Source organism: Tenebrio molitor, chromosome 5 (assembly GCF_963966145.1).
Source record: "Tenebrio molitor chromosome 5, icTenMoli1.1, whole genome shotgun sequence".
Classification (NCBI taxonomy): domain Eukaryota; kingdom Metazoa; phylum Arthropoda; class Insecta; order Coleoptera; family Tenebrionidae; genus Tenebrio; species Tenebrio molitor.
This window is the reverse complement of record NC_091050.1, coordinates 19,200,997-19,227,067: the sequence shown is the minus strand read 5'-3', so window position 1 is coordinate 19,227,067 and position 26,071 is coordinate 19,200,997. Positions and strand designations below refer to the sequence as shown.

The 26,071-nt window shown below is 35.3% G+C and overlaps 3 protein-coding genes across 9 annotated transcripts in view; 2 read left to right on the top strand and 1 right to left on the bottom strand.

The window, feature by feature from the left end:
* Positions 1-446: 446 nt before the first annotated feature.
* Positions 447-1,908, top strand: LOC138131791 (tRNA-uridine aminocarboxypropyltransferase 1). Its single transcript, XM_069049000.1, has 2 exons — positions 447-789; positions 838-1,908. Exons 1-2 carry the CDS (start codon positions 586-588, stop codon positions 1,576-1,578), a joined length of 945 nt encoding a protein of 314 aa, XP_068905101.1. The 5' UTR covers positions 447-585; the 3' UTR covers positions 1,579-1,908.
* Positions 1,902-7,594, bottom strand: ebi (transducin beta like ebi). Of its 2 annotated transcripts, none has more exons than XM_069048998.1 (6): positions 7,396-7,594; positions 7,031-7,318; positions 6,698-6,984; positions 6,222-6,374; positions 5,972-6,163; positions 1,902-2,523 (listed from the first exon to the last, which is right to left on the bottom strand). In XM_069048998.1, exons 1-6 carry the CDS (start codon positions 7,451-7,453, stop codon positions 2,023-2,025), a joined length of 1,479 nt encoding a protein of 492 aa, XP_068905099.1. In that variant the 5' UTR covers positions 7,454-7,594; the 3' UTR covers positions 1,902-2,022. The 2 variants fall into 2 exon arrangements, with proteins under 2 accessions (XP_068905099.1, XP_068905100.1); XM_069048999.1 differs by having other exon boundaries at positions 6,698-6,978; positions 7,396-7,591.
* A 7,848-nt stretch (positions 7,595-15,442) lies between these two features.
* The window catches only part of LOC138130061 (diacylglycerol kinase eta), a 171,758-nt gene continuing 161,129 nt past the window's right edge, over positions 15,443-26,071 (top strand). For 5 of the 6 annotated variants that reach the window (XM_069046411.1, XM_069046414.1, XM_069046413.1 and 2 more), the window contains exon 1: positions 15,443-15,627. In XM_069046411.1, coding sequence (XP_068902512.1) covers positions 15,484-15,627 — 144 coding nt within the window. In that variant the 5' untranslated portion in view covers positions 15,443-15,483. The remainder of the gene's footprint in view (positions 15,628-26,071) is intronic. The other variant, XM_069046415.1, reaches the window with a different exon arrangement.

Genomic DNA, 26,071 nt, shown 5'->3' with positions numbered 1-26,071 from the left:
CTAGGGGCCAGAGGTCAAATCTCTTTAAACTTTCCCTTAGATACTGTTTAACGAATGAAGAAGCGCCATATTGTACAAAAGCCCTCAAGCAGCGCCTCTGGCGGACTAAATGTATACTAGTCTTAACAGTGTAAACCAGCCCTTACATAAACTATTTTAACAAAACACAAAAACCACTTACCTCCATTTCTCTCTCAAATTAATTCTGCTATACCGAGGGAATAAACCAAACAGCGTCAATTGTACCGGTTTTCTGAAATACATATACTCTTTCAAAATTTTTCTTGACATTGTCACTGACATTTCTATTACAAAATCTCGTTGTCATAAAAATTGATATCCTTCAGGTATCAGTAGAAAGACACAATGTACTCACGTTACGTTCCAAATTTCTAATTTTGATATCTTTGCAATTTGTACCATTTTGAAAAGATTTCCTGGGAGATGGTGCATTCACACGCGTTGCTGTGGCATCACTGCTTGGTTTGTTGACACTTGTCAAATGTCAATCCAACATAACCTTAAACAAAGTGTACAATGTTTACAAGTTAATTTTAAGAATTTTTATTAGGAGTCGACAGTTTTATGGCAAACCCGAAAAGCAATGAAGCTCGCCAGGCTTACATCGACAGGAACCCCTTTCAGGGTTTTAACATTAGTGACAACTCAGTTTTGGGGAAGCTAGAAGGACGACATCCTTGTCCAAAATGTGGTAAATCGAGAAAATACTTCTGTTACACTTGTTACGTACCAATTGCCGAATTGGAGGGGTTGTTGCCTGTTGTAAAGGTAGGTTTAGGTTATTGGGATGATTAATTATGACATTTTTAATTGCAGTTGCCGATTAAAATTGACATAATTAAACATAAGCACGAAATCGACGGGAAAAGCACGGCAGGACACGCAGCTGTTTTGGCACCTTGTGATGTTTCAATCTATACATATCCAGATATTCCAGACTACAGTGGTGAAAATGTAGTTTTAATATTTCCAAGTCAAAATGCCATGAGTATTAGTCAGTTAGTGAGAAAAGAAAACCATGATCATTTTACCAAGAGTAATAACGTGCCTCTAGAAGAATTACCGAGAGGTTTTAATCGTAGTACTTTAATGACAACTGCCCTAAAAAGCTGTGATTCGATAAGTGTGAATAGCTTAACCGACCTACCTGTAACAAGAGCAATTTTTATTGATAGTACATGGAATCAAAGCAAAGGTATCTACAAGGATGAAAAGATAAGGAAAATTCCATGTGTCGTAATACAAAATCGTGTGTCCCAGTTTTGGAGGCACCAAAAAGGGAGCCCTAGGTGGTACCTAGCAACAATCGAGGCAATTCATCAGTTTTTGATTGAACTGCACTTGCATTGCTGGGGCCTCGACCCCAAATACAAAGGAATTCATAATTGTTTCACAGAGATGGCCTTAAGTGAATGTGAATCTTTATACAGAAAAGATGCAAAATCTTACAACGGTCAATATGATGACTTGCTGTACTTCTTTAAACATATGTATGATCTCATCCATGCATATTATGACCATGATAATTTGTATGCATACAAAAGACGGTTAATGTGATTTGTAAATATTTACTTAAGAAAAACTGCAGTTGGTGCACTGACTGGTGTACATAACATTTTATTATTTACATAGAAATTATGTTTTTTTTTGTTCACTTTTTATAATACTCTAATTCTCGTTAATTGCTGATTATTTTAACAGACTAAAATTTTGTACGAACATTAAATCTCAATCCTCAACTTCTCATGTACATCATCATTTCAAAGAGTTCAGTTAAGATTCCTTTATGACAGTATTTTTTAGTAGAGAAAATTCGAGGTAATAATTATGTTGTAGTGGTATACAGGAAATTCATAAAGGTTTCCATAATAAAGAATGAAAACAGTTGCTAATAATTTTATTTTTGTGGCACCTTTCCACAACAAAAATAAATTTCATATTCTCATTAAAATATTCTATAGAAATCGTTTTGTAAGCAAATAAAAAAAAATATAAATCGACTTATAATTTACGTAGATCTAAAACGAACACACTACCGTCTGAAGCACTAGCCCCAACTTTATCGCCTCTCGAATTCCAGCAAACCTCGAAAATGCCCCCCGTGCCCTTGTAACTGTGTACAAGTTGTCCAGACTGCGTCGACCAGATGTGTACGCACTTGTCAAAACTGCCGCTAGCTAAAAATTTACCGTCTGGACTGAAAGCTACCGAATAAACCGGCTCCGTGTGTTTCGTTAAGGTGTGAATGCAGCTTCCTCTCTCCACGTCCCACAATCTGACCGTCGAATCGAAACTGGCAGAAGCTAGAATTAAATTCATGTTGGGATTCTGCGTCCCCGGCCCGGTCGGGGACCACTTGATCGTGTAGATTTCTTTCGAGTGGGCTTGCAAGTCGTGGACGCAACTGTCTTGTTTCATCGACCATATTTTCAGAGTCATATCGTCAGAACAAGATGCCAAGAAGTTGCCTTGGGGGTCCCATTTGATTGCGTTTACTTCATTCTGTAAAAGTGGTTGGTTAGAGCTTTTCGTTTCTTGTGGTCGCAAAGTATGTTTCGACTGTGCGAACGATAGAAAATGACAAGATTTCAATTGGTGCCTAACACACTCCCAACAGTGTACACATTTAGCAAGGTGTGAGGGTAACCACGCTCCCAAAGTAAAAGGATTCGATAAAACGCAGAGCACGATACACAAATACAACATTTTTGGTACTGAACTCTATAAAATTAAAATAAGAATCGAAGGTTCATTTTAATAAAATTTACTGAATTTTTACACAACGTCGATAGTGTTGTCACTTTTAGGGAAGACTTGTTGATCGGTAATGAACAAACGAAAATCAGGAGTATTGCTGTTACGAAATGAAATAATCTTGATTGGAAATGTTGTCACGTGACACCTTGCGATTATTATAGGGATAAAGTGAAATTGCAAATTGTAATTCGAGGAGGAAAGGTAATTACAACAACTGTGCACCAACCTTGTGAGATTCAAAAAGTTTACGCAAACAGTGAAAACAAGTTGAAGTACAGGAAGAATACACTGATTATTTCTATCACCGGTGAAAACTTGTATAGGGTCATTATATTTAAATGATTGTACCATCGTAGTAGGCGTTGGTGGCTTAGTTGAATGTGCCGCAAGCTTCATAACATGAGTGAGACTAGTATCCCCGATAGGTAGCGCTGTTGGCGGTAGCGGAAATCTGTCTACTAGTTTGTCTAACGTTACGAGGCTAGCGGCACATCCAAAATTTGTGTGGGTTTTTAACGCCAACTACGATGGTACAATCATTTATGATGACCCTGTATTTTTAACCAACCACGAATTGAAAGATTATTGAAAAACACCAATCAACACATTATTACACCGATCAATGCTCTCTTCCTGCGATAAATGCCCTCTTCCTGTTTTGTTACTCAGCAGCAACACAAAAACTAATTGCATTAATTAATTTAAAAAGTTTCCTTGTGTTTTGAGTTCTTTGTCAAATTCGGTTCAGGAAATAATCTATTCAAATATCCTGCGACCTTCTAATTTTCTTTAGTCACATTTTTATTTTAATACAGGTAAGCTTTCTTATTTTAAGCAACAAGTTAGTTTCGTGTTGTTGCTAAGTAATAAAGCTTTTAAAATATCAAAGGTTGTTAAATTAATACTTTCTTCAAGAAATCAGAGTTGAATCTTGGACCTTCTTACATACTTGGAAGAGGTACAGTTGGCTTCAAAAAAAACGAGAAATGAAATTTGACCTAATGTGAATTGGAAATTTAATTTGTCAATTTATGTCAATTTGTGTTTGTTTGACAGTAGTATTTGTATTTGCATAATTAACATTTCTGACACCAAGTGTAGTTTTTTAACCTAAATTCTAAAAGACCGTTTCAAACTATAAAAATTTAATAAAATTTGACAGAACCTTTTCTGACAGTTCCCGTTTTTTTTGAAGCCAACCGTACATAGCTAGAAAAATCTCATTAACATTACCGCCAACGAAAAAGATATTACGGTTTTAGGGAATCAAGAAAATTTCAGCCCATTTGAAGAATTAAATAATGGGGAAACGCTTTGGCCAAGAAAAAACATTCTGTTTTGAAATATAACTGCTAAAAATTTTACTTCTTATCGACTCTTGATCATCTAATACAAATGTAAGACTCGATATTTTAAAAATCAGTATCTCCATAAACTCCACAAACTAAATTTAACTTTTGATTGTTAATTAGGCCTGTACTTCCATTTAATACTTTCCATTTAATCTCAACACAGAAATTTAGTTACCGCTTTTTGTTCAAATCTACAGACATTCTGTATAACGTTTGTAGAACTCTGATAAATAACTGTAATCTTGCATACCGGGTATTCGGGCGAAAAATTCAGATGGATTTATTTTGGATGTCCTTAACGTTACAAATTTTAAATGGCGAATCAGCGCACATAAGAACGTATCGAGCGATCAAATTAATTTGTAATCGAGTCATCCATGGATTTGAATCCGTATTTCTTTGCGATTGATATGTCGAGATCTACCCTGTGTTTCAAGCTGTGTTTATTGGAGCATGGAGTTCAAGTAACGACATACGATTTCGGATTCATGGATAACTCGATTACAAATTAATTTGATCGCTCTTTACTTATAGTTAGTATAGTTGTCATTTAATAACTCCGCCCCCAGCCACCCTCATTTTCAAAATGTAAATGACACTATAATTTTAGTGATGGATTATGACATATTTTTTAGTACACCTGCGTAAAAAGAAATATAGATTAAGACGGAACGTTTTTAAGATATTTGAATATTTTTATCCGTTACAAAAATTAGGTTGACCTTACATTACGAACGAGCGATCAAAACTTTTTTTTAAACTTCTGAAACGAGTTGGCTAATTTGGCAATGAAACAATGATCTGACGAATATAATTTTATTTCAAATTGTTTCAACACTATGCAGTACCTTGGCTGCCCAAGACAATCATTACAATATGTTCCACATTCGGAATTTTACTTTTTGCTATCTCATTCCAAATCTCCTTTTGACAGCAACCTTTGCAATATTGTCTTCCAGTTTTACCACTTCCGGACAGTTTGATAAAAGTGTGAGTCATTTTTGTTCGTTACTTTCCGTCACGTCTTGATCTTTGGTTAGTTTATTTATCTACTGCTTGTTTGCGAAATTTCAAGATCGATACTAACTTATCCGTTGTTTCGTTAAAAGCAAAACGTGTATTTATAGCAAAACTACCCAAGAAGATTTAGAAGGCAGGTTTTCTTTAAACAAAACCCGCAACTGGGGAATTAAGCAGACAATTCAATTGATGAATTGCCCTTGCAATCAACCAACATTAATGATTTTATCACCTTTTTACCATGTGTGATACCAGGATATCAAACATTATCTTGGTCAAAGGTGGTCATGAAAAACGTCCGTCTCAACTTATTTCGTGTGACGATTTCTTCGATACGAACGGTTGACCTACCAGCACCTTTTTTTTTATCAGTCACAGAGCTAGTTTCGCGAAACACAGCAACCAACAAAATTTGTAAGGCATGCATAAAAATCCTTCGCCATTACTGCAAAGTGTGGGAAAAAATAAAAAATAAAACTCTTTGACAGATTTTGACATTCAAAAAAATGATTGACACAAATGCTTCGACAATTGTCACGCCATCTTCTAACCGTGTACGCCTACCTCTATTTATTTCTAAAATTAAATTTATTTCAAACACAGCATGACCAATATTTGCATTACCAAGATATGAAAAAAAACGTTACGAACTTTTAGTCACTCAGTGCTCATTTCCTACCGAACTCATCTCAAAATTTTCACTCCCTAATTTTGCCCCACACCGTACCGAATCCTTCACGGTTGGTCGCTCACACATTTTTACACTTTCCTTGTAAGCATCATTATCATTCGCACAGTGTAAATATAACAATTGACATTACCGTGTGTCCTTGGAAAGATTTGATCGGTTTATCCAACGACAGTTTGCACACGTGGATGCACTGATCCGTCGAACAACTAGCAAACGATGTATTTGTCTGCCAGTCCACGTCCAAAGCTGGAGCTGAATGAAAACTGAACTGTTGAGTGCATTGTCCGCTTGCCGCGTCCCAAATAATCGTGGTCTTGTCCACCTTTTATGAAAAATTTACTGTGTGTGATCAATTAAAAACTATTTCATTGAACACTTACACCCGCTGATAAAATGTAATTTCCACGTTTGTTCCATTTGAGAGCGAAAATGGGTCCTTTGTGTTGTCCCAAAGTACTTGCCAATCGACCGTCTGTTGTCCAAATTCTAGCATAACCATCATAGCTACCAGTTGCTAACAAACTACCATCACACTGAAAATAAAAAACACTAGGAATTTTGTTTTAAGATTTCATGATCTCATTAGAATTATTAATGCAAATTGTGCAAGGGTGGACCCTTGAGGAACACCAGCTACAGCTACAACGTATTTTCTTCTTACATTAGCAAAACATGCTTTTTCCATACTTTTAAGGATGAATTTACAACTACTGCGGCAAATATTAAGAGTATCAGCTTTCAATCTGTCAAAATATTTTTTATATACAACCTTTGAGCTATCAACAATATCTTAACAAGTTTGGTAATGTTATTTCTGTGCTACTACTATTAAATAAAACAAGACTGTAATTCTTACGTTCCAATCTAAAGAGGTGACGTCCTTATTACTGGGTACTTCTGTCCCACCCTTCTGAATACAATGCCTTAACACTAACTGGTTAGGACTTGTTGTATTATCTGACATATCCCAAATTCTGGCTGTGCTGTCTCCTGAACCACTTGCCAACAAATCAGTGGTAGGATTCCATGCACAAATAAAAACTTCTGATTCATGTCCTCTCAAAACTGTGGCTTTTGAAGTGGGAATTTCAATGGACGTGTCCACTTCCATATTCTCGTTTTGCGTCGATACAACAGCTAAAACTGGAAAATAGAGCATTCGGCTTACAGCCATGTAGATATTACTCACCTTCCTCTCCATTTGTGTCAGTGATCTCAGATTTGATCGGTTGCTTCTGAGCATTCTGCTGGTTTTGGCGGCTCGCGACGACGTCTGGCATGACAGCGTCGATTAAACTTAAACTTTCCACTAACCTTTGCTCTAGGCCGTCCTCTCCTATGCTGATTTCCGCTTCGGTATACTGCAAGCCTTTTTGCAAAATGCTGAGAAGTGCCGCGGGCGGTACAAGAGCCCCATTAATATTTGAACGCGAAATGTGCGACTCTATTCCGAAGGTGTACGCAGAATGTTGGAAACCTGCTCGAACAATCAAAACAAACACTCACAAATGGACCGACAAATTGTGGTTATGTTTGTGGTCACAGCCAACTCACCAGACTCTTGTAAATATCGATAGACGAGAAAATTCACTTCGTCACTTGAAAAACTCATAATGGTAATATTGTGTGGGCAATATTACACTGTTTTCAAAAGAAAAAAATTGTTAAAAGACGCCACCAAAACATTTGGCTTCCTATTCTTTAAAAATATGAAATGGCAACATGGGACGGGTTACAGGACAGGGGCTACAAATTGCCCATAGTTTTGTAATACCTAGAAGGTGAAGGTGCCTAGAAGACTTCTGTCACCGTCACCTTGCGTTGCGACTTCGAGAATCGACCGTTTCATTCGCATCTTCAGGACTTCAGGGTGATATGATAATGAGACAATAAGTAAATGTAACTATGTACAGGGTTGTTATAAATGATTGTAGTCGAAGCAGGTCATGCCCATGTTATGAAATGTTTGATGTTTGCCGCTTTCATGTGAACTGTCAATTTTTGTCGCTATCACTGTCATTTTTTAGGTGAAAAGTGCGGTGATGAGAATTTTGTTTGTTTATTTTTTTAAATTAACAATTGAATCCAAAAATATTGAGTTGTTTTGCAAGCAATGCTAAAAGAATTTGGTGTTTTGCACCCAATTTAACTCCTCTGTGTGAGCGGTGTGTACTCACTTAGGACCTTTACCGATGCTCTTTGTCGCACAGTGACGTCTCTGCGCAAAGGAATTCTGCGTCCTGTGAGACAACAAAGATGTTGACCGTTAGGTAAAATAACTTCGACGAGTTAAACCCACCAAACTCAAGGAGTATAGAAGTAATAGGGAGGGGACATACGCAAGCTTATGGGCGCGGTAAATTGAAGCGGTGAGGGACAAGGAAACGGACGCAATTTTATGCAACCCGTGAAGTACGCCCCAGTTAACCCTACTTGAGATGTTGGGAATTAACAATAAAACTGCAGGAAAATAAAACACTATTTTTTTTTTGCATCACAAATGCATTCAGAGTATGAGAAACTAGATAGAAAACCACACTAAATATCACAACGCAAGTGATTTTATTTAATTTCTTGAGGCGTACTACTAATAGCAATAGCAGACATGCGCATTAAGGCGGCTTCACTTGGCCGGCCGTATGTCCCCTCCCCATTACTTCTATACTCCTTGGTTAAACCAATGGAAATAAGTGTAGCGGTCAACTGTTCTCTCACAATGCGCAGATCTCACGCGCATATTTTCCATCTCTTATAAATGTAAAGGTCCATTCTCTTCATTTTATTGTTTTTTATATGGAGCAGCAACCACAAATTTTACATTTAGTACTTGTATCATTTTGTTAAGTTATACTAGATAACAATTGAAGCATTGGGTGGAAAAACAGCGTTAAGCTATTAACGCTGTTTTTTGTATTATTGGTAGAAACGATTGTTAAGGTATCTAGGATACCGTAGTGAAAATCGCAATTTTATCTAACGCAAGGTTAAGAAGTTGTAACTGAAAAAATAACAATGGGCCGTATCAGCGGTGAACATGTTCATGAATGCATCTCTTTTCCACTGGTTATAATTGCATAAAGTTATATCGTTTTAAACTTTAATCGCAACTTTAATGAAAGACAACTTCAAAAACGTTCTCGTAATACGGCCCAACCTGTATAACGCTGTTTTTCCTTGAAAACACTGAAAATTGTCGTTTAATAGTGATGGTATACGTGGTCGTCAAATTGTTCTGAATATATTTTTCTAAAGTATTTTCCCAATATGTAATTCGTAGAACAATAATCTAAAAATATTTTTTTTGTTGACATCGATGGTTCGGTTATGTAAAATCACCTACTTTATCGCATTTTCTTGAATGATTTTAAATTTGGTGGAAAAACAGCGTTCTCATTATTTTTTTAAATGGGCTGTAGAAAAATCTGTTTTATAGTATTACTTTTTTTCTCGAAGGAAAACAATAGCGACTCAGTGAAATAATAATCCTCACAAGCCACAGCACCATAACTCATATAATTTTGTCATTTGCAGCATTCAAATTATTTCAAATTGATTTATCTCGGAATGATGTTTTCTGGATAACGCTGTTTTTTCACCCAATGCTTCAATTGTGAACTCCTAGGTTTCATTTATTATTATCATTTTGTCTTGTACCAAACATTTCACGTGACAGTCTGTGAATAAAAAACCATTCTCCACGAATTTGTTGTGTATCATTTCCCGTACTCCGGGCAGTTCTCACCATTTTTTTCAGCTTCAGTCGACGATACTCGTGGTTCGTATTGTTAACCGACTCGAAGCCCACGACCTGTTCGTTATACCCCTGAACATTCCGGATTTGTTACCGGTAACCTGCAAATTATTATTGAATATCTCGCCATTGAAAAAAATTTTTTTCACAAACAACGGTTCACATGACGACGTCCTCCGCATACTTATTAATCATTCGGTTTTTTCGAGGGCGTTGAAAAAAAAAAGTATTTCAAAAAGATAATTGTGAACGAATCGTAAAGATATTACAAAAACTATTGTACAATACACGTCCGTTAGAGCCTTTACTGCCTCGCCCGTATTATTCGACTCGCTCTGCGAGCTCGTCTCACAAAATCTCTGGTTCGGCAGTAAAGGCTATTCTAAGGGACTTCTACTGTAAAATACTACAGGGTTATTCTAAATGATTGTAGTCGAAGTAGGCGTGAAAACCCAATGTAAAATTTGTGGTTGCCGCTCCCCATAAAAAAACATCAAAATGATGTGAATAAGTGAGTACACACGGGAGTTAAATTGGGTGCAAAACAACTCAATATTTCTGGATTCAATCGTTAATTTAACAAAACTAAATAAAAATCTCATCACAGCACTTTTCACCTAAAAAATGACAGTGACAGCGACAAAACTGACAGTTCACATGAAAGCGGCAAAAATGTAATAACATGGACATGGCCTACTTCGACTACAATCATTTAGAATATATATATCCATTTACTAAACTCCCGCACTGTCAAAGTGTTTGTAAGTTGCCGCACTGCCGTTCTGAGACTAGTAATGTTTACTTTAACGTTGGCGCAAAAATTTGAAATTTCAAATTTGAAGTTAAGTTTAATTATCTGCGCTTAAACAACTGACATTTTCAAAAGATAAATTTAAATTGAGTAAAGTTTTTTCAATAGACTTAAACATACCAGTCGCTGTCTCATCTGGGTTTTCAATAAAATTAATAATTTTATTCAGTATCCCTTTTGCTGTATCAAAATATTGCACAGTGATTGGAAAAAATTTTCGATTTTTTACGTTGGATGCATCAATTTGAATACCAAAAAAAATATTTCCGTTTTTTAATTGTTCTTTGACTTTTTGCACAGCCTGAACACCCAACACATTTCTAACCAACGCTTCTGCTTTCGTTCTACCCAGACTCATCGTTTTTGTCGCATCAGGCAGCATATACTTGAGGAGTTTAACATTACAGTCTAAACTATTATACGATAAATTGTGTTTAACGTTGTGGTAAACCATGGCGACTTCTTGGGCTGTCACTTTATTACCCTCTGTAGATGATTTAGGTTTTTTGCAGAATGCTTCAATTAAAGTGTTATTAGCATGTGTTGTCGCTTTAATTTTATGACAATCAGTCCCCGCATGTTGTTTGACCCAATAAATAGAAAAGCATAATTAAAGGACCGACGCACGCTATTAACACATGCTCGTTCTAACCTACCTGATGTACGCCTTGATTTGCAACAGAAAAGTCTTTCTTACAAAATTTGCATCTTGCTTTTAAACCGCTTGAAGCCATGGATAATTACTTTCCCATTCGGTTTTGTACACACAACTGTACCGCATTTGTTTTGCTTTGGCACTCATTGCAGAATATTGCACTTACACAAGGTTTACGTTAAAATGGACCAGTGAATAAACAGAAAAAGAAGGAAAACTCTTCGCAGTGGTTTCGCGTGCACGTGCACTGTGCTCTGCCCTCTGCTATTGTGTAGATTTTATTTAAGTTCTGCGAATTTTCAACTAGCATTAGCATTTAGCTGAAACTGAAAACGAGTCGTCTAGTCTAGTCAACCGTTCTCGTCTCATTAAGACATACCATAAAATATATTTTTCCCAGAAATCTTCTAATATTTGAAATATATGAGATTTGATCTCATATTGGATACCTTAATATGAAATAGGAAATCATATCCAAATATATGAAACTCATATTAAATATAGAACACCTGGCAACCCTATCTGCAATTCATACTTAATTTTTTTTCTATTTTTGAGAAATGAACTTACAAATTTAGCGCTTCAAAGGTTTTGACTGAATATAGTGGAGAATTGGGATTCTCCCTTTGTACTTTAATATCATTTTTGCTATCCATTAGTCCTTTTCTCAAAACCTTTCTCAACAAAGTGGCTTCAGCTACACTGAACTGTTCAGGAGCGTCTTCAAAATCTTGCCCGTTGGCTTCGTTTGATTGTATGTTGATTTGGGATATCTACAAGTTCCAAACCTTAAGATGTACTCAAACAAACCATGTTGAACGACTCTAATGTAGGTACTTTCTGACGGAGAACTTTTTCTTGTTCGTCGGCAAATTTCGCCCAATCAATTTTCTGAGACATCTCTGGCACAGTTTCTATCGTTTTTTATTTAAAACAATTCTTAAAAAATCTACCGAATACGTATTATAGATATCGTAAACCTAGGAATCTTTCGTACGGCTATGTTGATACACTCGACGACCTGACCATAGTTTAGTTTATAGAAATTAATCACTGTTGCCAACTCTTTGGTAGTCCGCAACAAGTTGCTAAAAATTCCGCTAGGAAGACAAAAATTCCGCCGTGGTATTGTAAACTAACAAAAAAAAAATATATATAAATGTATAAGGTTGTTATACATTTTTTCTAATTGCGTTAATAAACTATCTATTAACACATCCCAAATATAGAGACTTTTTTCAGTTGGTAACATACATTGCCGGCAGCAAATTTACTGTAGTATTCTCTGCTATTTCTCGTATTTCTGGATAATTCATTTAATTGCAATTTCACTTACGAAAAATGACAATTATGTTTAGTCTTAATTCAAAGTTAAAATTCTACTTAAATATCAACTTTGAAATAACGAGTCACCAACTGTCACAAAATTCCCTAAATTACCAAAATTGATTTTATTATTTTATCCACAGTCACTATACATATTATAAGGTCATAATTCAATTGCTTGGAAACCTTTAATGTGGTCTATAAAACTTTAGTGTTTTATAAGTCATAAAACACGCCATAAAACACTCAAAATGAAATTTCAATGATTTTTGAGGTGACAGCCGCTGTCAGAGTGAAATGTCAAATTAATTTTGGATGACATCAGATAAAATTTCGGCGATTCTGATTCTAAATGATTGTGATTGTGGATAAAACGTTGTATTGTTATTTAAGAAAATTAAACATTCTTGCGTGAATAAAATGCTATCTAAAACACTGTATGAAATAGCGTCACTTCTACTTGAGCAGCTAAACGTTCAAGACGCCTTGTAGTTGTCACCAATTCGTAAATAAATTCATTCCTTGTTAAGTTTAAATCCGTTTATTTTATTTAATAACAACATTCACATAATCGTACCGACCAAGCGTGCGATACAAAACAAACACTTATACAATAAATAACTATTATTTGTAAAAAAACATGTACAGCGTGATCAAAAAGGATTGTTTGAGTTGACAATACTGATTTTTATGGTATGGTATGGTATAATGGATTTCATATAAATGTTCATCAAGTGAGCTGTGGATTTGTAAAAGCACCTTTAATTTAGTTTAGTTTCAAAAGTCACATTTATGAAGGTCATGTCCAATAAATCTTTACTTGGTAAAAATACAAAGACAAAAACAAATAAGAATTACTTTGATTTAATCAGTAAAAAGACGTAACATTGCTTTTGAAATCAGCAATGTTAAAATGGACAAAAACTGAAAAATTAGTTAGTCAAATCGGGTTCGCGCAGAGCAGCAACTTTGAAAGTCAAAGTTACTAGCTTTAGCTTTAATACCAACAGAAAATCAGATTTTCATGGCTTGCTTAGATGCACATTTATATGAAATTGAGTATATATGGCCCAACTAAAATCAGGGGATAATTGAATTAATGATTTTGCTGTTAGCAGATTTCAAATTGAGAGAAACATACCGTTTTTTATTTTTCACTAGCAGATAGATGTAGACGAGATCGAAGATGATGCTTGACAATTTTAACACCAACACAAGCGCGATTTTGCAATGAATAAAGATGACCTCACTTGCTCTGCAGCCATCCGGCATCGGGAATATCTTGATCGCGATTTTTTATTGATTTCATTCGTTTATTTTCAACGGAAAGTTAAGCGTTGAACAAATCTGCCAAACAACGTTGAAACAATTTTTTTTCATAAACAACGGTCGACATGACGACGTCCTCCGCACACTTATTAATCATGTATTTCAAAAATATAATTGTGAATAAATCGAAGAGATATTACAAAAACTATCATACAATACACGTTCGTTAGGGCCTTTACTATCTCGCCAGAATTATTCGACTCGCTCTGCGAGCTCGTCTCACAAAAAGGCTATCCTAACGGATTTCTATACTGTAAAATACTGTTACGATACAGCAACAAAAGTAGCATTTCGTTGAAGTGATTTCGAGGTTCCATCCAGAGCATAGGCATACCAAAACTGAAACTGTGCTTCTTTCCTTTAAACCACCTTCGAAGTTCTTCTACGCAAGTAGAACATACTTTCTGTGGAGCCCAAGACTTATCTTGATGCCCAATGCCCAAACCAAAATAAGCCAAATAAGCTTTTTTTACAAAATCGGCTATATTCCGTTGTTGTTTTTTGAACAGAAAGGTTCCACAAATGTAACAAAAGTTATCGGGTGAAGTTTTGCAACCGTTTGTCGCCAACTTTTGTAATACTTACTTATTTACTTCCCCAACGTAATTTCTCAAAAAATAATAACAGAACTGCTTTAACTGGAAATCGAATGAAATTTAGTATTTCATTATTTCATTAGCCTACAGAATTGAGCAGCGATGAACGATATAGTTATTTACATTACAAGAGGGGAAGGCAAAGCTTTCGTTCACGCGAATTATGTGTTCATCGGTTCCTCCACGAAGCGCAGCTAAGTAGTAGTAGAATTTGAATAATACTCGTAGTACCTCCATGTTTTAAAGTAACCTGAAATAACTCCAGGAAATAAAAAGTTAATAAGAACCAAACACGATTTTATCTTTTTATTAATTTTGTTGAATAGAAATATGTATAACAAAAATTATATTTAGCAACGTCTTCACATCACGTTATTTTGTTGTTTTTACACTGAAATGAAGATATAATTTGATTTTTCTTTTAATCTGTGTACATCCCAGGGAGGCGAGAATTTTTCAAGAAGAAACAGAAAGAAAGAAATTTTAGAATTTTAAAATTTAGTTAAGTGTAGTTATGTAATTGTCCCCTCTCACTTAGGCATCCCTAAGCTGCAGCCCTGGCAGTCAAGACGGCCGTGAACAGGTGCCTAATTTATTTTAAATGGAAACGAATTCCACATTACAGAACATTTAAAGGAGACCGCACGAAAAGTACATAACGAAAAAGGGTCCAGTTGTGAAAAAGGTTGACAAACAAAGGTCTACACTCTACAGGTAAGAAAATTTGCCTGATTGCTAGCTTAAATGAGGAAGTTGATTTTTTTAAAGAAACTTTTTGTTTAAATTTAATGCAACTACTCATTTTTAATTTACAACGCTTCTACGCTTCATTAGTTGATGGGGGACAGCTCAAGCGGCGAAAACATTTTTTTGAAACGTGACAGCTGCAGCTGCAGCGAAATTAGTCCAATTTTTCTTTGCTATAAATGTTGGAAATGTGGAAGTGGAGCCACACGTCATTTTATTGATTGTTGAAAATGTAAAAAAATAACGTAACGTGAGCTAAAATAAAGTCCATTAGCTTCTTAAGATGGACCGCGAGCACTTACCCAAGCGTGAAACACCACGGCGCGTCATTGACCTGACAGCGCGGGGCGCCATCTAGCGTCGGCCCAGTCAACCGCCGGGCGTCGTGTTTATAAATAAAGAAGAAATAAAATGTCGGCATTGTAGTATGGCGTCGGGTGGTAAAAGTGCGAAGAATCTGGGTGGACGGTCTCCGGGAGGCGGTGAAGACTCATCCGAGAGCGACGGCGAAACCGAACCGGCTAAATCCTTCCATCGGCGGCTGTCGACCAACCGCGATATTAAATGTTCGGTAGGTCCCCCTTGCTTGTGCTTTTCGTTGGATGAGAAATTAAAAAAGCTGTGCTTTCGTTACCGCTAAATTAGACAAGGATGGCATGAGTGTTTTTATTTGTTTTACGAAGCGGTCGCGGTAGGCGTGGTGCTCCGGGTGAAAGCTCGCAGCTTCCGGGCTCACGCCTCGCACGCCCCCATTTCGCGCTTTGCCACCCCGAAGCTCCATTCTTTCACCCCTTTGTCGGAATAACAATAATGCCCGAGCTGTGTGTCCGATCCCCTGATTGTTTGCTCGTTTTGTGGTGATTTCCAACCGGAATGGGCCCAAATGGCCGCTTAATTACCTTTCTGTTGGGTGTGCATTTTTGTATCCTAGTTTTCCGCGGTCCTTCGTTCTTGGACGTGGCGAAGGCGTTTCCGCTGGTTCGAGCGTAACAGGTGGCTATTCAGCCGGTGACACATTTAGACACCTGTTAATAGCGTTCTGCCCATAATAGGAGAGCATGAGCGTCGAATAAAGACAGATGCAAGATCAATAACAAGCACGGCATTGAATTAATAAAGGGGGCCGGTGCGAGATGTTTCTGATTACCTGATGCCAGAATGTGTGGTAGACGATGCGGCCGAGGAGCGAGGGCGTTGACCTCCTGACCTGAATTTATTATTTCAAGGACAAGTTGTTGCCAACCTGACGAAATAGATAAATGACAAAATTCATTTCACAGAACGCACAAGAGAGGCAACAATTTCCAATTGTTGCTTTTCACTATTGTTTACCTTTAGGTACGAGTACAGTTATATGTAGAATTAATGTCGCTCTCGTACAGGTGGTGCTCTAATGTAATAGATGGCGTACAGCGTATTTGCTCCAGATTTCATCGTTATTTAAAATAAATTACTCATTCTTGTATCAAAGTATTGTAAAGACAAGGATAAAGAAAACACTGATGTTGTGATGTTGACATTTAATAATTTTAATAAACCAATTAAGAATAAACGTAATTTATTTAGAAACAATGTTTTTGACTTTTTATTTTGAGTTTGCACTGATTGGAAATTAATAATAATAATTGACAGTTCGTCTAATAATAGTGTCCACTTATTCGCTGATTTTGCGGTGGCGTATAATTGGTTGTCTAACCGTTAGGTGTTGACTTATGTGGTTCCACATAATGAAAAGAAACAATTTATGAGGTGCTAGTTTTATTTGTAAGCATCTACTGAAAACTAGTCATTTTACTTATTTTTTAACATATTAATGCTTTATAATATATATTTTTTAATATTTTGGATGTTAATTTGTGTAGTCATGTATTTTTGTTTTGTAGTATCAATACTTTGCTAATAAAATTTTCCGCTTACAGAATAACAAAATTTTACAAAATTGGGAATCGTTGGTTATTTTATTTTTAATGTAAAACATTGCAAAGAAAGAAAAAAAAATAGAAAAAGTTTTTCTTTATAAACATGATCTAATTAATTATAACTGTCAATTTAAACTTTAAAAAAGCAAAACAACTGACGGTTTCCAACGCTTTCCCAGCCCAGGATTCCATTTGAACGTCCGATATAAGTACTGTAGGAATATCGTAACAACCGTTTTATCTATTATCAATCATTACTATTATTATTGTCGTTAGAAATGATTATTAAATTAGGAAAAAATGTATTAAACATACCACGGTAGTAAGCTGGAGACATTTTAAAATTTTTGTAACTCTTGTTCCCCACTGCCAAAATGGAGACCATATACGCGATATCGATCAAGGAGCTATTTCTTCAGACATCGAGATCGCTGCAGATGTGGCTGTTGATACCAGCGAAATTACGACAAAAGTACAAAAATTTCACCTTGCGTAACACTTTACCACAGTAGTGAGCTCAAGAAGCACTTTACCGCACTAGTGCGATAAAGTATGTAATTATGACATCCAAATAAATGTCATAATTATAGTAACAGCTCACTTTTTGATAGATCTAGTCCTCAGTGATGACTGTTTATCCCTTAATTAAAGGAGAACCTTGATGGTATTTATTTTCCGGACTATAAAGCAATAATTGTGGTGGTGAATGAGTGACAAACAAAATCAAAGCGTCATTTTACCTAATTTATTAGTGCCTTTGGTAACAAGTCGAGAAATAAAATGTGTTCAATTTTGCTAGACTTTTGTTTCTGAGCTAAGAATAATAAATGCGGAACCACTTTTGTAACTTAATTTTCCGTCTTTTCTGACTGAATTTAAATAAATAATGTTTAAACTGACGACCCTTTTATTTTAGTACTTGACGAGCCGTTCTTGCATTATACACTGTCAACCCCGAATCCTCAATTACTCAGCCATTTTCCTTGTTCCTTGTTTTTATTTGCTTATGCGGGACCTCTGATGCGAATACGCAGATAAAGCATGCCGCAGCCAGAAATTGATAAAGCAATTTCTTTGATGTTTCCATGGTTTTATAATCATGCCCGAAATCCATTCACTTTGGGAAAGTTTTTCCTTACGCTCGCTTTGAAAATAATTATTTTCATTGTCAGTTTAGAATCGCCTTTAGATTTCACAATTTTTCCGGCGTGCGATAACAGAAACAAACCATTACTGACGTTCAGCGTCAGCATAGGCACTTTTTGTCTGGAAACATCCCCAAAACATGGAAATTCAGCTCGTGACTAATTTGTGTTAAAATGATGGAAAAAGGATGCGACGTTTTGTTATCCCTAAATCCGAAGCGCTTTCACGGAGCTCTCTAAGTATTTGATGCTTTCTCGAACATTTGCAAATCTCATCCTGCTGCCTGCTGGGAACGACAAAGAAAAACTAAATAATGTGGGGGTGATTCGTTCACCCACGGCGATTCTCCTTCATGTTCAGGTGCAAACTTTTCGGACAAGGGGTAAATGGGCGCACGTCAATATTTACCTGTATCCTTCCAGGATAACTCGACGGTTTAGAAGGCAGGGTTGACACAAGCTTTCATGTTTTCCTAAGAAGTGTCAAGTTGCCGGTGCGGTTCCAATTTGAGTCCGGATTTTATTTTTCTCCCATGTAAACATCGAAATGCGAATCATCTGTTCGCAGTTTGGCGAAAAAGGAAACACGTCCTGCGACAGAACGAGTGGTGACGGCGCATCAGTATTCATATTAGGATGCCTGAACCTACCTCAAAATTAATGGAGGTCGACAGTTCCATTTTGGGGGAATATCAATCTGTGTCGTGCCGGTTCACTAAAATGTGTTTTCTTTTTCCGATGTTTTCAATAAATTTATTTGAGGGACGGCTATCTTTGGAATACATCGTAGCCGCTCTGTAAAACGTCAAGTCATGTTTTATAAATAATGAACGTTTACAACAACAAATGATTTGCGACGTTTATTGCGAAAATCGATTTCGCCATCTGTATAAATATGCCCGAGTGAATTTATTTGCATTCCCTTCGGGAAGTGCCCAAGTGTATTTTTTGATTTCCGAAAATGGACTTGCTTTCCTGTGTATTTTTTTTTTGCTGTCGGCAATTTCTTGGAAATAATAATAAAATATGGCGCAGTGGGTTAAAATACATCTTCGAGGGCAGTTTAAAATTTGCCACCAAATTCAGAAGCAAACAAAAACATCTCTAAAGTGCTTTTATTTTCCAATATAATCTCTCTTGCTCCTGATGTGCAACTATTCTCACTTACATGACGCTTTTGCAAAACGTTGTATTTCCTCATTCTTAGAAAAATATTTTCTAACCAGGAAATTTAATTTAATTCAATTTAAGAAATGCCATATTCATGCCGAAGTTGATAAAGTTCTACCATGACAATTAACAACATATAAAATCACATGAACCATGAGATGTCTTCCTCTACAAATATTTTCTGACAGTACCAGAAAACTGGCATTATAAATTTTTCCTTGGTGGACGAGAAGTGGCATTTTTAACTGACATAACTTCTTTTGATTCTGGAAGGTGGTAGTAATTCATGTTTGTATTTTGTCGAATGTAGAATCTATGTAGAATCTATATCGTCTTTAATTTAAGTTAGGATCATGGTCTTTTTAAGAAAATATCTTAATTCCTTTCGGTACTGCTGCGGTACTGCAGTTGTCAAACAACTACCCGACCTTAAAAATATGATGTTGGTCATAAGAACAATGCTTTAGAACTCATAAGAAATTAGTGTTAATCAAGGAATAACATACAGGGTCGCTAAAAGTATGCATACAGGTAAATATTTTCAAAACGGTTTAGCAGAGCTCATTGAAATTTGGCATACAGTTAGAAGTATTTAAATTATATTATCTGAGATTTTTTTCAATTTTCTAACATAATTAATTTTGAAGATACAAGACTAATTTTTTTTTCAATAGCACTGGGGGTCAAATTTAATATTTTTGAAAAGAGTATTTTTTTGTGAATTCAGTGATGTAACACATGCCTATCTTATTTTAATCAAAACTTTATAAAAAATTATCGAATTATGTAATAAAATTTGAAAAAAATTTAAAATTTAGTTAGCCTTGGAAATGTTGTCTTTAGCTGTGGCTAGTTCTTTGCCGCCTGTACTTTGACCAAAAAATAAATAAAAGTTAATAATAAGTGTAAAAATAAGACATTTAACTTAAACAGAATATATTTTAATAAAAAAATATAAAATTGTAAACCCAAAATACATCATTTTTATGCTAATAAGATTTTCAAAATGGCGGCGATGTGGGCATGTGTTACATCACTGAATTCCCAAAAAATACTCTTTTCAAAAATACTAAATTTGATCCCCCGCCATTTAAAAAAAATCAAGTTAGCCTTGTACTCGTATTATTAAATATGTACTGTATGCCAAATTTCAACGAGCTCTGCTAAACCGTTCTGAAAATATTTAGCTATATCCATACTTTTTAGCCACCCTGTATAATGTGTATGTTAGGTTAGAAAGAGAGCTATAAGGGGTGATTCACGAAGTGTGGTAAATTTTAAAATAATTAAATTTATAAATTTTAGTTTGAAATTCTCGTAAAATTTCTTTAACAATTGTACGAATAAATTAAAAGAAATTAGCTGTTATTAGCAGCGCAGAGCAAAAAGTGGTTTTCGTTGCGTTGGTCAGTTGTGCCAGTCTTGCATTATTTGATGTAATTAATTGTGTCAGTCTTCTATTAGTGGTGAAGGTTAAGGGTGTAATTATTAATAAACAATGGCTGCTTTAATCAGCACGTGGGTGGGAATCGTCGATGAAAACTTTGTTGACCTTTATGTTTCACTTCAACCATTGACTGGAGAAGACTCCTGAATTTTTCGATCAACACTCTAGGGCTAGGCGAACTTCTAGACTCTAGTTAATGCCCCTTTTTCATTATACAGCCAGAGTGAGAGAGTGATTAAATCATCACTTTCTTGAAAATAAATTGACAGAAATGGTCCTGTTTTATTGCCTCCTCGTTCAACGGATTTGAAACCCTGAGATTTGTTTGTATGGAGCCACATGAAACAACTTGTTTATTCAAGTCCTGCAATTACCATGGACGAACTTCATGCACCTGTCGAAAATGTAGCAAAAATAATTCGTCAAATGCGCGGAGATTTTAATAGTTCTTATTTCATACTCACTATGAACAATTTTTATGAATGTGATTGTTTTTTTTCGAGACATTGACTTTTTATATCCAAAACGCTACGTAAGTACTAGTTTACAACCCGAGCTTTTTATTCTTTTTTTTTTGAACTATCGAAAATTTTTCAGATTGCGTTATTTTTTGTTATAAAAAAACAGAAATTTTCTCTTATTTATTTAGGGGTCTATAAATAGGGACCTATCAGAGGTTCAAATATTTACCACACATCGTGAATCAATTGGTATAAATAAAATGAAGCAAATATGATTTTCAGAAATAGTATATTTCAAACCAAGGTAAGAAAGTGCTTTCTTGCAGACCGCAGGCAAAGTTATAAACCGAGCCGTAGGCGAGGTTTGTAAGTGCCTAAGGTCTACAAGGGCACTTTCTTAACAAGGTTTGAATACTATTTTTTTCCCTACCGGCACAACTTCGTTGAAAAAAGTCAAAAAAAGATGGTTATATTCCTGATTAAAAGGAAAATTTTGAGAATTGAATAGTAGGCTGGGTTATTTGTTTAATTAACTTGTCATCGCATTTGAAGATTTGACGTTTGTTCGAAAATTTGATATAAACAGGGTAAAGTAATCTACCTACCTAGCGTATCTGTTTATTTTCCAGATTATGTATATGATTGATCTACCAACTTGCTTTATTGAATTGGCTTTCATTTATCAATAACTTATTTCACATTTGACACTTTTGACATTTGTATTTTGGTACAGTTTTACCATAAACATTTCATGATTAACTTTCTTACCTTAGCGAGAAAGTTGAATTTTCTCACCTCAAATGAGGTATCCACAGCCTATATTTCTAACCGGTAGGGAAAAAAATCTGTTGCACCTTTTGTAGAGTTTCTGTAGCAATGTAGTAGCAATCTAGTGTCTTTAGATCCAGATATGTAAGCAAACTGTTTTTTATTACCGTTTTTAAGATAAAAGAAAGGTCCTTTTTCATTAAACAAATAAATGCTATGTTAGTGGACATAAACAAATTTTACACAGTTTAGAAACAGGGAAATAAATATGAAAGCAAAAATGAAAGTAAATGCAGGGTATTTTACGAGTGATAATGAGCCCGACGGAATAAAAAATGCAACCCACAATACATTTGCAAAGTTAACGTAGATATTTGTTTTTGATTTAAAAAAGATAAAACATAGTTAGCAGTGCAGTTTCGTAATTTTTGACATAAACATCATTCGCTTGGTTAAATGAGATTGAAAACACGATGAGTTTTTGTTTATTGTCTGCATAAACGTGCAACGCCAGAAGCCAGTTTTATCACATTCGTCATAAATCAGGGTCATGTCTGTTTTCATTGTTCGAATACATTTGAATCGTCGTATTTTAACTTTCTCGTAAATGTCAATTGTGACAAATAAAATTATTGGAAGCAAATCCATCATGGATTCATAATTTCATTTTTTTATTCGACACTGTCAGAATTTGGGAATTTTCTCCTGTGTGAACGAATTTTGATAAATGTCACAACTTGTCAAAACGAAACGTCTTGCTAATTTTAAAGATTTTAAGCGATTTGGAGCCTTCAAGGGGCTCGTAGAACAAAAAAACGTTGTATTCAACTCGTTCGGAAACGAGCGTTTTAAAGACCAACGAGTACCCAAAAAAGCCAAATTTACACACGAACTCGTCAAATAAATTATTATTAAAACAATACGATATTTAAAATACCTAACCATGTTAACTTTGGAAATGTATTGTAGGTTGCATTTTCAATTCCGCCAGGCTTATTAATATTATCACTTATACCCTGTATAAAGTTTATCGTTCAAGACTTTACAGTGGAGCAGGATTTGATAGAAGGATTCTTGAGTCTTAGTTTTTAGATCGAGTATTGTAATCATGCAGTAAAGTCAACGTCCGAAACCCAATGACATTAGTATTAGTCGTACAAATGCCTGGGTTTGAAGTCTACATTATATCAGTGGGGTCGTAGAAGATTTACATAGATTTATTAGAGCTTCCAGGAGCGTCTCCTTCGGGATGGAATTAAGTTAAATTGAACTTTGTGAATTTAAAATGTTTAACCACATTTTTGGTTTATTCACTTATTGAAGATACAATGGTTTACATATTATGATGCATTTCAATTTCACCCTGTATATTGGGCCGAGTGGCCACCTTGGAATCTATAATTGCAAAGTATTCCAGGGCTTTTTGCAGGACACACACCTTAGAACATTGTAAAAATAAATACTTTTAACGAGAATCACGATAACACTGCGTTTTTTTTTAAACCTTGCATAAAGCTAGCGTCACATCTGACGATAATACGTCCTCCATTATTATTTGTTGCATTACATGGACACTAACAGTTTTATATAACCGACCACCATGCTGACTGATGATGCATTACATAACGGTCTATTTGCAACACCAAAAAGACTATACGCGGCGGAACGTTATTTGTCAACTATATTATCTGTCAGATGTGGCGCTAGCCTAAATAGTTAAATACTACTCCCGTTGAAACCATGAATGCCAGAGCAATTTTCTGATTTTATTTTTCAATTTTCTCCACAAAATTGATATCTATTGAAAACCATGCAGATAAGATTATTTTTTGTGTATTTATTTGGCTTAATTTTAGTCTAATAAGTAATTTTACTTATTTCAAATAGGTATAAATTATTTACTGTTTTTTAAATTGGTCATGCATGAGAGATGTGAGAAATTCCATAATATTACTAAAAGCAGTATGCGGTGCTGTTGTATCGTATTTATTTTTGGAAAGTTAATATAAATTCCTGTCATTATTCAAGAGTAAAGTTTTAAGTAAGAACATATGCTATTTTATGAAAACTGCAGACAGCACATTGCTGAACATTTTTATTAACTTGACTCACCGGTGCAAATTCCTCATGAATAAATGTCGCATCATTTGTTATATGCCATATAATTTAAACGATGAATTTTTTTCTATTTTATTTGTATGAAATTTATCGGCATCTAGCTAACCTTCAAATAAGCACTTGTTATTTTTTATGTTTATTCAATGAAAATTCACTATCACATTACTTATTGACAGGCTGAATTTTTTTAAGCCTCTTTTTTGCAATTTCAAAGGTAAAACCTGGATGACAGGTAATTGAAATTAATAATTAACATGTTGCTACTTTAGTCATCTGAATTTAATGTGTTTTCTACCGCTGGAAACCAACTCAAAGTATTCATCTTTTCGTTTATTAATGGCATAGACTTGTTAATTTAATCCACCTTGTTGATTTGTTATTCATTCTCTTTGTAGTGTTTTGTCGGTTAAATATTTACGTATTTAGGCTTTGTACATATTTACTTCAAATTTTAACTTTAAGGATACATATTTTCAATTATTGATATAATACTGGGTGCCCCAAAATTCGCGGAACAACTTAGCAGTACGTTATTAAGTAGTCATTAAAATATCAGGTAAAAATGTTAAAAAAAATCAATCTTCTTTTTTGTAGAAGATATGGACCTATTTGTTACACTAAATGTGACAACATTTAAGAACATTCTATGTATCCCAATAGTCTGCAAATATTTCATTTGCATTTGCTGCACCTTTTGAGCCTCCATATCTTTAAATTTAAGAGTTATAGAATTTTTTTTTCTTTTTATATTCTAACATGAGTTGACATTGCCCCGCGAATGTTGGGGCACCCAGTATTTAAATTAGGTGAAATTAAACAGCGTCAAGAATTATCTAAACGCTTGTTTTTTACAACTGGACAAAACTTTAGTTAATAAAGTTAAGTTCTTCTACAATCAATTTAAAGCCTCATATCCTCACTTTACGAAACTTTTCCTCTGATGCTTTTAACTAACTAAACGCGCTTTTTCTAGTTTAGTTTAAACAGACCATCTCGTTAAGCACAACATTTACTTGATGCTCCAAGTACGAAATTCTAATTTTTTCTAACAGATCTTCGCAATAGAATTGAAACAAACCAGTGTTGTGATTAATGCACGAGCAGAATCCTTCCACTTCCTCTTAACTTTCCTTTTGTATTTATCACTTTAATTCGAGATAACACGTTTGTTTTCTTGGCTCGAGTTGAGAATATGATGGATAAACATTAGGGTTTAGTTAGTGGAATGTTCCATTGTGAGGGGTCCTGTGAGTGATCACGGTTCTGCGAAATACCCTCCATTCAAAATAGATACAGGATAAAGGGGAAGATTCAGGTGTGCGAAACCGGAAAATTGCACCGTTCTGGTGTACGCGACATTGTTCCGGGTTAATCCAACGACCCCGGTAATTAAAATCCGGAGTGCAATTAGAGATCTTGCCGGCTCACATATCGTGTCCTGCCTGTTAAAGCATGACGAAATCGATTAAGTTCAAAGATGTCGAGTCTGTCGAGTGCGGGGAAACGTTTTTAATTTAGGATTATCGGCTGGAGTGAAGGATAGAGTGTTTCCGTTTTGATAAAATTAAAAGTGAAATTTCAATCTATTTAAAACCGATTCTCTCCAGATTTATGAGAATTACGAGGGAAACGTAAAGTGGTGTTGAATTTCATTGGGCCACGATTGCTGAAAAACGGCGCAGGAAAAATCTTCACGTTTAATTTGAAGATAAATAATCGCGGATCGTCCTTATTGTTCAGCTCGTTTTCACGACGATAGCGGCTCGTTTCGTCCAATATGAATAATATAATGAAGTGGGAATTTAAATGAAGATGGCAAGTTGGGACAAGGACGAGGATAATTTTATTTGGGTCGATTGTGTCAAGTGTTTGGTACAGGCTCTATTAATTGCATTGCATATCCGAGTGCTACGACATTTACTTTTAAGTTGATGAAAGCTTAATCCAGGCTCATTTCTAGGAGGATATTTTTTTTAATAACAATATA

Coding starts and splice junctions, on each gene's coding strand:
- LOC138131791 (XM_069049000.1), top strand. CDS start 586: ATGGCAAACCCGAAAAGCAATGAAGCTCGCCAGGCTTACATCGACAGG. Junction 790..837: donor GGTTGTTGCCTGTTGTAAAG/GTAGGTTTAGGT, acceptor TTTTAATTGCAG/TTGCCGATTAAAATTGACAT.
- ebi (XM_069048998.1), bottom strand. CDS start 7,453: ATGAGTTTTTCAAGTGACGAAGTGAATTTTCTCGTCTATCGATATTTA. Junction 7,319..7,395: donor TCGATATTTACAAGAGTCTG/GTGAGTTGGCTG, acceptor TTGTTCGAGCAG/GTTTCCAACATTCTGCGTAC. Junction 6,985..7,030: donor TGACACAAATGGAGAGGAAG/GTGAGTAATATC, acceptor TCTATTTTCCAG/TTTTAGCTGTTGTATCGACG.